At 39.3% G+C, this 14,742-nt stretch overlaps 2 protein-coding genes and 1 non-coding gene across 3 annotated transcripts; 2 read left to right on the top strand and 1 right to left on the bottom strand.

Moving 5' to 3' along the window:
* Positions 1-503: 503 nt before the first annotated feature.
* On the top strand, positions 504-1,000 carry BDB00DRAFT_879720 (uncharacterized protein; the record flags this gene model as incomplete). The annotated part of the gene is made up of 3 exons (XM_053127904.1): positions 504-606; positions 704-760; positions 846-1,000. 3 exons carry the CDS (start codon positions 504-506, stop codon positions 998-1,000), a joined length of 315 nt encoding a protein of 104 aa, XP_052972691.1.
* A 5,984-nt stretch (positions 1,001-6,984) lies between these two features.
* On the top strand, positions 6,985-7,057 carry BDB00DRAFT_t136. The gene has a single exon. It is a non-coding gene; the product is annotated as a tRNA-Thr (tRNA).
* A 3,035-nt stretch (positions 7,058-10,092) lies between these two features.
* BDB00DRAFT_860444 (P-loop containing nucleoside triphosphate hydrolase protein) lies at positions 10,093-14,519 on the bottom strand (the record flags this gene model as incomplete). The annotated part of the gene is given in 12 exon segments (XM_053126001.1): positions 10,093-10,953; positions 11,026-11,099; positions 11,164-11,805; positions 12,275-12,276; positions 12,597-12,601; positions 13,210-13,808; positions 13,872-13,908; positions 13,936-14,007; positions 14,020-14,078; positions 14,148-14,229; positions 14,284-14,368; positions 14,482-14,519. The coding sequence occupies 12 exon segments, from the start codon at positions 14,517-14,519 to the stop codon at positions 10,417-10,419; spliced, it is 2,232 nt and encodes a 743-aa protein (XP_052972690.1). The 3' UTR covers positions 10,093-10,416.
* Between the last annotated feature and the right edge of the window lie 223 nt (positions 14,520-14,742).

Below are 14,742 nucleotides of genomic sequence, written 5' to 3'. Positions count from 1 at the left end.
AGTAGAGGTAATATTAAGAGCGATGGTTGTGAAGAAGAGAGCAAAAGACCCCTTAATATACAAGCTAATACCAAGCGAAATAAAAACCTATTTTGGGCCTTTTGCACGTTTACAAAAAAAAGTCGATCAGCCATATTTTTTATGCAGCTCATTCTTCACGTTCAAGAAGTAGTTAATATCTATTGTAAGAGAACACATAGCCATGAGGCTCATAGACACTCATTGCTAAGCAGCATTAATAAAGAAGTGATTATTTCATACTTGTAGTTCGACACATTATCTTGTATATTTGATACATTAACTTGTATATTTGATTTGACCGATGAAAAATAAAATCGATATATAAAAGCAGAGTGAAGAAGAAAAAGTATTATCTATTAACCATCATACTCTGTCACACTCACCTTATTCGATTCCCTTCCAACATGTCGCATCCCAATGCCAATAGAACAGGTTCCACTATGATGTGCTTTTGCCAACTGTGTAGCCGCCAGTATCTAGTAATGGGATACGACTTTGTCACTCTAAGCCAGTCTAACCATCATCAGGTCGAAGGTGTAAACCACGCCATATTCTCTGTTGCTGCTGCTCAACATGAAATTAATGGTATGGCTGTGTTGTGATGCTGTGGTGTTACTGAGAGAACGAGAAAATGCAGGACTCTAATATAATATGCATGGACCAGATGGTGATACATCAATAGGTGAAGCTGTTGATGGTGTTGCAGAAACTGATCAAGCTCCAAAGGCTACAGATGGCGGTATGTTGATATTATTTACCTACTTATACATTAGTTCTCGCCTAGACGAACGTTCAGCTAACATGCAGATAAATTTGGTGCGTAGTAGAAGACGAATATGTCGAGCATTCCGACAATGGCGAAGAGGGACTAACAGATCTTAGCAATGGTGGCGCCAATACAGTCAACGTCCAAGAACTAGTAGCACAGTATGTGGATTTGCAAGAACTGCTCGAGTCCAAGTTTTCGATATCCCTGTAGAGCCTCTTGCAGGGCCCATAGGTGAGAACGACGTCAATCCAGCAATTGATATAGAGTTTGACACAGTAGTTGACGAACAAGAAGGTACACTGCTGCTTGAAAAATAAGATATGGGTGCATGAAGAAAACATTAGAATCGGCATAAACAAAGTTAATAACAGACATAAAATGTAGATTAAGAAATACACCTACCCATCAACAACGATCCATTGGACCATCTTCCACAACCATTGATATATGTCTTTGCATTCCTTGTCTTGTTCCAATTGCATCATATATCAGAGCGGGCAGCAGTCCTCCTCCTCAGCTTTATTTCGGTCTTGATCGGCAGTTTTGCTGGTGACGCCATTCGCTCAACAAATCCCACAGACTATTGTTAGTTTGAAGAACTGGATCGGCTTCAATAGGCTAACTGAGGATATGCGGATGTACAGTTCTTGCCCTACCTGCCACGGTCTTATCTTTTTCCTGGTCCAGAAACATGCATGCAACCTAATCGACACATAGATGGTACTGCTTGCGGCACCCTATTGCTGAAGCTACTATCTAATACTCATATTAGCCGCCGTATGCCTATTAAACAATACGCATACAATCCATTGCAGCACACCTTAAAACGATTCTTCTTACGGGATGGCTTCGAAAGCAAGATCGAGCAATGGAGAAGGCGGATGCCTGTTGTAGGCCAGTTCAGTGATATATGGGTATTAATTTTTAACAGTTGTTTTAAAAAAGGTTTTGTTAATTAAATATATAAGGGGGGTAGCCCTTAGTGTTATGTTTTTAGTGCAATTATAAATATGTAAAAAATTATAAGTAATATAATTTTAAAGTGATTATAATAAATCATGAAATTAATTTTTTGTTTAAAAAAAATAATTTCTCAACCACTAGGATTAATCTCAACTATTATGTTTTGGAAAAACCAGGCTAGACCTTTAGGTTGACGCCCGACAGAATCTTTGATTCTGGAGCTTGACTAGAATAGAAAAATATTATAATTTTGTTGTTTATAACAAAAATTATAGATATTGTTCATTCACTTAAACTAGAGCATAATCATTATAACCTCAACTGGTCCCCATTAGGTGGTTTCTTCCTTTCTATTCTTAACTGGGGTAGGAACGTCTGTCTCCTCTCAGTTTTACAAAAAAGGTCAGTAATAGTTGTGCTCTCCTACTTTCTTCCTCCTGCTTGCAGTTTTCCAGTCATTAACTTTCTCCTTCCCATCGCTCTAATGTTCTTATAGGTCAGTACTTCTTCTCAATCTTCTTCACCATTGCCGTCAGCATTACCACGCGGCCGTGTTCCTCTCCCTATGCACCCTATTATGCAGCTACATAGTACTACTGTTGTCGTTTTATACCTCTGCTCCCCTTTCTATAATAGTTCTACCGTATATTTTTATATAGTACTGTTGTCATTATTGTCGTTGCTGAAAATTATCAAATAAAAAATCCTTTTCCACCTATACAATATGATTACGTTTTTTCTAAAACAAAACAATGCATGCAGTATCGTCGCTTCAATTTTTTAATCAATCTATATTGATCGTTGTTTATTTATCCATTACTTATCATTACTATGCATACTGACTGCATATTGCACCCCCACTATCGCCATTAAAAATAGCTATATATGCATAATCCCCGGTTTATATGGTTGTAGGTATCAGGTACCTGATTCCTTCAGGAAAGAAGTTTCAACGAAGAATCAGGTACTTATCTACTACCTGATTCTTCCCCACTTTGCCTAGTGGGGGGTGCAGGATGTATGCTTTCCCCTAACTAAATATTTTCGAAAATAGCCCACTTGTCTACTGTGTTATTTGCCCACTCCCGCGCAGTGCTTCCTTATAGTTTCTGTATGGTAGGAAGGTCGTTCAAGCCTCCAGCTACTCTATTCAGATCAGCTAAGCACTAGTGAAAGTTGTAAGTTGCCATTTGTCTTCAGAGTGGGAATGTCTTGGGTTGTTCGGTGCTAGTACCGACGATCAGACCATTAACGTTATTGTTATTTGACCCATTAGCAACACCAATGCAGCTTGATTCAAGCTTAAGTGAGACCAGCGGCCAAGCTACAAGCACGATTGACTTGCTGCAACCACTACTATCAGTTTCGACATTACTGTTGAGGGAGAAGAGGACAAAAACACCAATGGTAAATTTATGTTCTCGTATAAACTAACGATAGTAGCACGAAATTCAAATTATTAGTATCTCATACACTATGTTTTGCACAGATAATACACGGCCATCCGACTTTATTATCATGTCTTACCTTTTCCTGGCCTTGTTCCAAGATCGCTATTTGAGTAGGGCTGGTGGTGAGCTGCTCCTCCATTTTCTATCTGTCGTTTTCGCAGGTCTCTACATTCCAATAAGTATCCTATAGTCAATGGCTACTGTACGCCACATATCCGGTCTTAACGAGCTCTTGGAATGCAGTCAAGCAATCGTTGTATGTCCCAGCTGCCACTGCCCCTATCCTAATGAGCATATACCTACCGACTTGAAATGCTCGTTCCAGAAGTTCCCACACCATCCAATGACAGCACACCGAGCCTGGTGCGGCATAAACTTGTTTCATTTGAGAAACAGAAACCTTGTACCTCCCAAAGTGTATATGTATCATCCTGTGTCAGCAAGCCTTGCAATTATGATGCATAGACCAGGATTCGGCGAAAAACTCGAGTACTGGAGGAAGCGAACCCCACGATCAAATTCTTTGGATGATGTATATGATGGTCGCAAATGGTGGTCGATAATGGCGCCAGAATCCACAGCAGAAAACCCTGTATCATTCGTTGGATGTGTCGGAAATCAACACTTACTTATATTGACGCTCAATGTCGATTGGTTCCAGTCATTCGATAAGCAGACTTCGTATTCTGTTGGTGCCCTGTATATGACAAACAATAACCTACCAAGATCTGTACGATTCAAGTCATCAAATTTCATATTAGTCAGTATAGCACCAGGACCCCACAAAAGCTCCAAAGGTACCATTTCGATTATACTGTTGCTTATCTTTTTGCTCGTTGATTCTGGAGTCTTGCATGTGTGATCTGATTCCCTTTCCTTTTTATACTGATAGAGCAAATCAATAATTTCCTGCATCCAATGGTCGACGATCTGTTACATTTATATCATAGCAAAGATATGGTTATTGATGACGGCTCCTTGGTCAAAGTGCGAGCAGCTCTATTGTTCGTAGCATCGAGGACCAATCCTTATAATATAAATTAAAATAGGTTTCATTGATAAAACTTGTACAATGGTTTAGGAAAGGATTATCCTTTTAAAGATATTTGTTTTAAAGGTTTTAACTTTTATTTTTTTTATATCTTTTTTTTTAAAACTTTTTAATTCGTATACGAATTTTTAAACCTTATAAACATGTTTAAACTTTAAAGGTTATAACATTTTCTAATGATTAATCCTAGGCTAGACCTACTGGATCGACGCCTATTAGTCACATTTTTTTTTGATGAAATACAAAAAAAAAGTAGACGCTTGACAGTATAATCCTTAACTAAAATTAAATCACTGTTTATAGTAGATTTAATTGTTATGGATTAATACTCATCGGACATACTGGCTTCAAGAAAGGTTTCTGGCTTTACAGGTCCAAACTCATTCTACAGATGTAACCATTGCGACATTTCCTGGCCATCGCAAGCAGAGATTCCAAGGCTGCGCGATTACTCCAACTTTGACTTTCCTTGGAGATTGCGGACAAAGGCAAAGAACTTGGCAGACGCAAAAGCTTGGAAGGCAGCAAAAACAGCTACCGAAAGGACACAGTTGGAGAAGTCAAATGGAACACACTGATCCGAATTGCATCGTCTTCTATACTTTGATCCCGTTTCGCAGACAATAGTCGACTGTATGCACAACATGTTCTGTGGGACAGCCGAGCGCATGACCACCATATGGAAAGATGATGGAACCTTGACCAAGGAGCATTTGATCGATATGGAGAGTTGCCTCGAAAAGATGGTGGTGCCCCCATCATACAGCATCGCTCGCGGCTGTATTGCAACTGGATTTGCTGGAATGACGTCAGATGAATGGAGGTCGTGGACTGTTGCACTCTCGCCGTCGTTGTTGAAGGGAAGATTGCTTGGAGAAAAGATGGCACACTGGTTGCTCTTTGTCGCAGCAGCACGTCTCCTGTGTAAGCCATCCATCACCATCGCCGAAAACGAGGAAGCCCACCAACTGCTGCTCAAATTTGGCCGCGACTTTTCAAGATTGTACTCTAGAGATCAAGTCACGCCAAATATGCATTTGCATGTTCACCTTCGCGACATGGTACTCAATGTTGGCAGCTGCTATAACATGTAGGTATTCAGCTTTGAGCGGTTCAACAAGATCATCAAGAACCAGCACACCAACCAAAAAGACCATTTCGAGCTTACGTACATGAAGAAGTTCTTAAGTGTCGTGTTCGCTGATGACATGGTCCGACGAGTCGTGGTCGAGCAGTGCGGCAATAGCACGATTGCCAGACAGATTGCTGAGCTGTTGCTGCCACAATCAGAAGCCATGCAAGAGCATTACGATTGTCAGCTGTTCTTGAATCAATCGGATTTCGACTATGCCGCGGGAGTAAGCGTAGTTAGTTGGGAGCCGCTGCCACCATCATGTCTTCCCCTCAAGATGGGCAAAAAGGTGTACTTGGATATGCGCCACTACCACTGTCTTGTCGAGTATTACCAATCGATGTTTCTAGACATGAATTTTGTGTCACTCGCCAGCATCAGCGATCACCTCTACAAATTTGCAAAAGTCGATCTCCTGGGCCAAACATTCATTTCTGAATTGTCTCACCACATCAACACCAGCACCTATATCCGAGTCATTTGCCCAAGTACTCAAGTTCATACTGAAGCGATCGTTCGTCCTGGGCGCATTTTATATTTCTTTGTCTACAACCTGCGCAATCCCACCGACGGTAATTTCTGCCAGTTCGTTTTTGCTTTTGTTGAGTACCTACAACCAAATACGCAAGTCTTTGAGTCGTTTAGGATGCTAGGCATGGACATCTACCATTTAGAAGTCGAACCGTATATGTGGCAGTGTGTCGTTCCTTTGGGGAGGCTCCATTCCGGCATTGTTGTTACCCCTATTCAAATAGACAATAGCTGTGCTCTTACATATTTACCACAAAAAATAAAAGTAATCTACTCTTAGAAGCATAATACCCCAGGTCAGGTCTTGGTCTTTTTATTTTTTGGCTTCACACTGCTATAGTTGTAGTAGAGAATAAAATAAAAAAGAAGTTTTGAATTATGGAAATCACTTCAGATTTGAAAAGCATTTTGAAGGAATCTAATGCGATGGCGAATCAAGAAACTTGTAGATGGTCAAATAAATAAAAATTTTGAAGAATTTTGATTTAGTAATTGGCAAAAAAAAACCATGATCGACCATCGCCTAAGTTATGGAAGCGCTACTAAGCATTCCATTAAGCGGCATTATAGTCATATCTTTAGCTATCTATCTTATCATGTATATACCGAGAATACATTTCCAGATCGACTCTTCCAACCTTTCCTACCACTTCAGGCTTCAATAAGCATCGAGGGGACGAACAAAAAAGGGTTGAAAAACAAAAAAAAAGGAGAAGAAAGCAAAGTGGTGGAGACAAGCATAGTGGCAGTAAAAGTCTCAGAGTGGGAAGAAGCACAGCAGTCCAGGTGGTGTAAAAAAGGGGTCATCCCAGATGGTTTTAGGGGAGAAGGATTTTAGTGGGGGAGCCAATTTTAATTTATTTGCTGCATCACGGCTCTGAAAGCGCACTGAAAGCGCTCTGAAAGTAAATTCTCACTAAAAGCACACTGAAAGCACATTGAAAGCACATTGAAAGAAAAATTTCAGAGTACACTGAAAGCACTCTGAAATCGGGTTTTAACTCTAGTGGAATCCTGTAGATACCACAGTGTTCCGTATCACACGCAATGCTTTGCAGATGTCTCCGCCTTCTTGGCTCAGTTGGCAGAGCGTCTGCCTAGTAAGCAGAAGGTCAACAGTTCGATTCTGTTAGAAGGCAAAGTTACTCCCATATTTAATGGATTATGGTTTTAAATTTTGTTGTGTCGAACCCTTTTGGTGGGTCAGTTCCGTAGCCAATAGAAATAGAGGTGTCAAGAATAAAGAGAGTGTAAAAGATGACTTCGAAGACAACTCCCTTATAGAGTCCACATTAAACCACCCCTCCCCCAATTTTTTTCAAAGCTAGCAGAGTGGCCTCCATATTAACAAGGGTGGCCCACAACAACAGCTAAGGGACTTTGTGCTTTTTTTTTAAACAGCATTGGCATTCAATTATTAATGGCGGCAGGCAGATGGAAAAAGGACAGTAACTTATTTTTACCGTGGGTCCGCTGAAGTCCTCACAGGTCCAGCGGGTCTTGAAAATTCCGGGGTTTTTTCTTATAAAAAAACCCCAATAACCGAGCTAATAAGTGCATTTTTAACCCTGAGGTCCTCAGCCATTTTACTCACTTAACCAGCATTGAGCTCTTGTGTCTTGTCGGAGGACGTGCATGATCGATGCTTTTTGAATGACCTTCGTATACATTGATCAATCTGATCGATCATGGTAATAATTAGACTAATCGATTTTTTCTGTTCATGAAAAAATAAATTGTTATTCTTTCTACTGTATCACTCTCAAAGAAAAGTGTTCTTTCTTGATTTTTATAGAATACATAGAATACAACAAACTAAATATTGGCATGACAGATTTATTGACATTTAGAAATCTACTTTGTCTACTTGTTCCCACAACTTAACATTCTTGCTTATCCAATCCAGGGATTTCGGTTTTATGACTCCTCCAGCACACCATTCAGCCTTTGGGTGCTTTCGCCAGTATTCTAATATAGCCAAAGCACGCTGCTCATCCTGCTGTAAACCATGGCACTCGATAAACGCGTCGATACCTTTTACTATTTGTTGCCTGCGATACACCCATTTTGCCTTGTCTCCACGCCATTTTTTCCCGTAATCAGCCTCCAACTTTTTGATGGCAGGTTTTCTGGATAGCCCATAATGCTATTCGCGGTGTAAATCCGGGATGTTCGTGACGTTTTCGCTCATCCTGTACTTTGGCATTTGGCTGCTTGAGGATGTCGTGGCCGGGGCTACCATGGTTGTATTTGGTGGAGATGCAGGCGAGTTAGCAGGGATAGGACAAGATGATGATGCAGTGGTAGTTGAAGCGGCATTAGTGGCGGATTGGTCAAAAGCGGGATGGGATGATGATGTAGGAGAGGCGGCAAAGGTAGGATGTGATGTTGATGCTGTTGTAGAAAGTGCAGCTACCTGCGATTGCTGTTGTGCGTTCCATTGCACCGTGATAGTCAGTCGTCCGTTTGCCAGATCACCCATGAATTGATTCATGGTTCTATTTTGTTCTTCGACCGTTCGAGAAAGGACAGCTAGTTTCTATGAAAGATCGCGATACATTTCGCGCATGTAATTGTGCAAAGCTGGCATTGACTTCTGCAAAGTGAGCTCCTCGGGTGGTGGTGCCGTTTCAATGGCAGTCTTCAACATACTAAAAATAATCAAGGTACGATTGGTAAATAACTCATATATATATAATCGCACCATGTAATAACCTCTTTAATGATATTTCAATTACTTACACAGTTTGAAATCCAAATAATCTTGATCGCTGAACAGAGGCTGCTTCCAAACAGATAAATCTGGGTATCGCTCCATCATTAATACTGATTCTTGCAAAAAGGTCCTTCGAAGAACACGCAGCATCTGAAGGAATCTGTCTGCCGCAACACTTTTGTCTCCTAGTCCTTGATCGATCTTTTCTTGCCACTCTTCAATCTACGGGAAAACTTTACAGAGCAAAGCTTCTCAAGGCTGAACGCTATCGCGCGGTAGCCAGAAATTTTTACCGTTGGCATCGAAAGCTGCCATCGCACGCAATAATCGCTGTGGTAAGTTGGTCAAGTACGATCCCTCCATGGAGTCAGTGGTCCATCTTCCAGCACGTCGAATTGCCGAATCACCAGCTTCACCCAGATCTGCCATTTTACTACCGGATTTTCTACCAGCATGTGTAATGGCTGTTGAGTTGATCCTACATGCTTCGAAAGCCTTAGACAGAGCCTTGTAATGCGCAGGCTGGGTAATGTTCTTGGTGAGATCGCCATTGTCGGTCTTGCATAGCTTGATGTTATACTAGGATTGTGGGCGCGACATATCTGGGAATTCCTCGCCTTCAACATGCCAACGACAGAAGAAATACAGGCCGAGGGCCATCCAAAGACAGGTTTCGACATGTGCACAGCAGATGGCGGATCCGTGCTGGATTTTACCGAATTGGTTTGTCTTTCCATGGTCCAGCAGCAAAACCAAACAGGGGCACTCGATATCTGGAGTAGGGCCTTCATTTTCCAATGGAATGGTATATATGTCGGCCAGCTCGATTTCCCGGACATTCTCGCTTATAGAGTTGCCACGGCAATTACTTAGTAGGTCCAGTCCACCTAGATATTTGGCATCAGAAAAGGCCCAGGAACACGATTTATTATGATGAAAAGCCTTACTTAATTAATACATTGCGGAGATATAAGCTATTTACTGTTGAGCATAAGGTATACTCTACCAAGTCCACCTAGTCCACCCAGGTAGACCCCAGGTGGACTCCAAAATATTTTTGGATATTTGGCATTAAAAAAGGCCCAGGATCACGATTTAGTATGATGAAAAGCCTTACTTAATTAGTACATTGCGGAGATATAAGCTATTTACTATTGAGCAGAAGGTGTACTCTACTAAGTCTACCCAGTCCACCTAGGTAGACCCCAGGTGGACTCCATAATATTTTTAGATATTTAGCATCAGAAACGGCTCAGGAACACGATTTATTATGATGCAAAACTTTAGTTACTTAATACATGATAGTGATATGACAAATTTACTATTGAATATATAGTATACTCTTATGTAGACTAGGTGGATTTTGAGGTTGAATCTTTGGCCCCTTTAAGCAGTGGGATCAGTATACATACATGTACGTTCAAATGACAATCGTCATTTTTTCAGCAGAATTTGAGGGAAAACATTCGACCTGAAAAATATAATAAATAGCTATATGGCAGCTTCAAGTAGTTGATTTGCATTTGTATCATATCTATATAAATGATATCAAGTATCATTTTTGGACAAAGTCAAACACTTAGCACTAGAACACCCTTTTTATGTGTAAATCGATCTATAAAGAAGTATGATATATTTTAAAAAATAAGAGAAAAGGGGGTGGCAATCAAGAAGAAAAAGAGAAAATAGAGATAAGGGAGATATAGTATAATAAAAAAGAGAAGGGGAGAAGAAAAAGTATGTGTAAAGAGATAAAAAGAGGAGAGCAGAGAGGTAAATGTTTTATGTAACAAAGAAGTGTGATAGAATGATATGGCCTAGATGCATGGCATTATTGGGATATGTGTGGGGGCCAGCAGCTATAAGCCAGTATGCAAAATCTTGTTGAATTTCAATTGCTTGAAGGTAACTTTCTTTGAAACCAGCTTGGCGGATAAATTGGGGCTTACGCCGATAGGCTGCCCAGCAGAGACGGTATAGCAGGTCCTCATAGGTACCACTGCAGTTTGACCAGTTACCATCATGGAAGATGGTTTGGTTCCACTGATTGGGCACAAGGCATTTCTTACAGAAGCCATCCCTTACTGGCTTGACATATGCAGGATTCGATACATAGTGGTCACCAAAACAACGGAAACATTGACCAATATGAGCAATACACTGGGGAGAGGTTGCATGCTCACTTTCAGCTATGCTAAAAGTGAATAAGCAAGGTATGCAGTGATCCTTGGCTATCATCATAACTGACTTGAAGTTGTCAGCATCCGATATGTACTTTCTCTTTCGAGAAAGACCAAGATATGCGTCAATTGGTGTCGGCTAAGGAAAGGTGTATAGTTTAGTACAAAATGCTGACAGAATAATAGCAAAGATGACTTTGTGTATACATACAATTGATGGTGGTATATGATCGATAATACAATCGGTTGAGGGGCGGACAGTAGTAGAAGGAGGGAGAGGAGAATCTACAAATAGGTTAGAAGCTTAAGTATCTAATAATTGAATAGTAAAACGAAACTGTGTGTATACCTTTGACTTTTTGGCAATATGAGCAAAGCTCGACATTACCGTACCTAAAGCAGTTGGTAACTTGAGAGTCTAAAGACTCTGCAAGTATCTGCCGGATGCACTTTGATGCCAAAATGACATCATTAAATGCTTGCCACGGAGATAGATGCCGGTTTACCCTCTTGAGACTTTGTATCTGTCTTTTTTGGCGTTCAACGTCAACAAAGTACAGACACCGAGCAGGAGAACCATTGCGACCAGTGCGACCAGTTTCTTGTGCATAATCAAGGATTGATGCAGAGCCGCCAAGGTGGATGATTGTATCAATGGTTGAGCAATCGATGCCAGCACCGAATGCACTTGTTGCAACCATGATTTTTAGCTCACCGGAAACAAAGGCAGTTGTTCGTTTATGTTTTTCGTCTACCGAAAGATTACGGTGGAAGTAAGATATTTGTGTACTGTAGTACGGTAATGCTTGTTTAAGCTTGTTACTGATAGATGTTGTTGCATCTACTGCAGAGCAGTAGATGATGGTGGATAACGGTGATGATGATGGTGAATACTGAGCTTGTAGGTGTGATATGGCTGCAGCTTGTGGATTGGTGGTGTTGATAATTTGATAACAGAGGTTTGGTCGCATTGGCGCATATGCATTACCAACTGTTTTTATATAAAAACAATTAGTAGTAAGTTTTTTATTGGTAATAAAAATTTAAATTAATTACAAAATTGAATTTTTTTTTATATAAAAATAAATACTCATTATATTTCTTGGCATTTAGAATAAAATTTAAAATGGTTATTCTTAATAACGAATTACTTATATGCAGACCTACCATGATTAATTCTGTTAAAAAACTAATGTATCAGGTTATGCATAATTATTTTGAAGATAAAATGCTAGTAGAAAAAATAGAAAATAAAAAAAAATAATGGAAAATAAAATAATGGAAAAAATCGATGAAGTTAAAACTAATTACTTTTGGTATATTAATACAAGTAATAATGTTTGTACTTTCATACATCAAAGAGGTAAGAATAAAGGTTTTATGTGTCATAGAAAAATAAAAACAAATCTTAATGGTGCTAAGTCTGATTTTCTTTGTAGCAAACATAATAAACTTCATACACCTAAAAAAACAAATGGAAAAGTTAAAAAAGTTAATAAGGTTAATAAGGTTGATAAGGTTGATCAGATAAGTAAAGAGAAAAATAATAATAATTTTATTAATAGGGTAAATAAAAAGACAATTAAAAAGATGATTAAAAAAGAAAAAGAAAAAAAATAATTGTAAATGGAATTATAAATTTCAAAGATATAATAAATAAACTTTTGCTATTATCATAGAATATTAATAGAATATAGGGATAATACAATACCGAGAGTATAGCCTAGATTATATATATATTCATGTCATTAGGGCGATACAAATCCTATATATTATGTTAACCTTTTCTAACTGACAGAAAATAATAATAAATATTAATAGATAAATGCTCCCTACTGGAAGCTTTATCATTAAATATTTATATTAATTTTCAAATTATATTTATTTTATTTTCTCATTTAAGAAATATTAAAAATTAAATTCTAGAATTTATATTTTTATATTTCCATATTACTTTTTAAAAAATCAAAAAATCAAAAAATATAATCCTGAGATTGGATTTTTATCATATTATTTATAAAAATTAAAAATGAAACCTAAAGGTTTGTTTTTTCCAAAAACTTCTATTTTTATTATTCTATTTAAGTAAATTAGAAAATTTTAAAAAATTATTCTCTTCTAATATCCCCGATATATTTGCGGAAATATTTCCGCATCTTATTCTTATCATATAATTAAAATATTATTAGCGGATAATATCCGCTTTATTATTTTTGAGACTTGATTTTTTCAAAATCTTTAAACAATATACAAAATCATAGATTTTGATAAATAATCCGCTTTTAGCGGATAATAGTCGGAGAGATTAGAGATGAAAATTTTATATGAATATAAAAATATTATTGTTTTTATAATAAATAACAATATTTTTCTTATTAATATGGTAATGCAGTACCCGCATTGACGGCTGTCGTATAATTAAAAGGTCTGCGCCAAACATGTCACATAAGTCGGATTCGAATGATAGTGGAATTGTTGCGGATAAAAGAAGGAATGGAACGGTGAGTGAACGGAGGAAAAGGAGTGTATATAATGCCGGACAGAATGAATGCCATGTGATTGCTGTATGCACCTCATCAATTATGACTCGGGCTAGCTGATTATGGTCGTTGATTTGCTGCACAATGTTGAGAAACCGTTGACTGCTAGTATGTTCAACTTGGACGATGATGATGTTGGGTAAGGGGTGCTGTATAGTGATATCCGGAGTATATTCTATTACAGACAACCCAGCTTGCTGAATCCGGCGTTTCATATCGGCCAAAAGTGCGACAAGTGGGACAACGACGACTGTTGTCAAATGTGACTCGACGAGTGCAGGGACAAGGAATAGCAGGGACTTACCAGAGCCTGTGGGTTGGATGGTAAGTATGCTAGATTTTTGGGAGATGACGGTGGTGATAAGCTGTGCCTGTTCGAATGATCGGAAGGAAGGCGACAGCGAGTTAGTGGCTTTACCAAGTGCGTTAAGCATCTGTAGTGTGATGGATGTGCCTATGTAGAGAGCAATATTAATTATGATTTTACATGTAAGGATGATGAAAAAAAAGGATGTACCTTGCGGAAGTACTAGTGGTGTTGAAGTGGTTGTTGACTAGCGCCTGTCTAAGTCATTTTGCACTTGCAAACGGTGTTGTATCTCAAGCAATGCCACATTCTCTGCAGCAGCCACGTTTGCCAAGAATTTACGATGCTAGGCAGCAACTTGGTCTTGTTCCGCCTGCGGAATAGCACCCAGAAAGAGATGACGCCCAGGGCCGACACCTATAATTGACGAGTGGTGAATACATTTCAATGATAGGTTGTAAAAGTATGACAACAAAGATAATATACCAAGAAAATCATGCCACATTTCTGAAGCAATAAAGTACTCTTCTATTGCTACAGAAGAGAGTGCATTCGAGTCTGTTGTTGCCTATGCATAATTATGTGCGGCAGTTTTTGACAAGTGGCCTGCCTGTAGGTCCACTGTATAATTTGAGCCATGGTGTGCGAGCAAGTGTTGGATGTGATAGTGTGAGAATGCAACGGACACATGGCGATAATCTTGAAAACTAAGGCGAGAAGGAAGGAGTTGATGCCATAAACCTATGTCGGACACGTTTAAGCAGGGAAAAGTGAAATGACAATGACCAAACAATGACCAAAACTTTATTTGGTCAATGACCAGATTTTTCCCAAAAGGAACAGTGGTGGGGGGAGCATTTGCAAGAATGGGGGGAAGGCGATGACCAGTAGTGACCGAAAGGGAGAGGCAATGACCAGAGGCGATGACCAGCGGAGAAAAAAAAAGGGGAGGCGATGACCAGGGGCGATGACCAGCGGTGACAGAAAGGGGGAGGCAATGACCAGAGGCGATGACCAGCGGAGTAAAAAAGGGAAGGCGATGACCAGAGGCGATGACCAAAAATTTCCAAAAGCGTGTACA

Source organism: Zychaea mexicana (assembly GCF_025766255.1).
Source record: "Zychaea mexicana strain RSA 1403 chromosome Unknown BDB00scaffold_188, whole genome shotgun sequence".
Classification (NCBI taxonomy): domain Eukaryota; kingdom Fungi; phylum Mucoromycota; class Mucoromycetes; order Mucorales; family Lichtheimiaceae; genus Zychaea; species Zychaea mexicana.
Note: the sequence above shows the minus strand (reverse complement) of the source record. Positions and strands in the feature narration are given on the sequence as shown.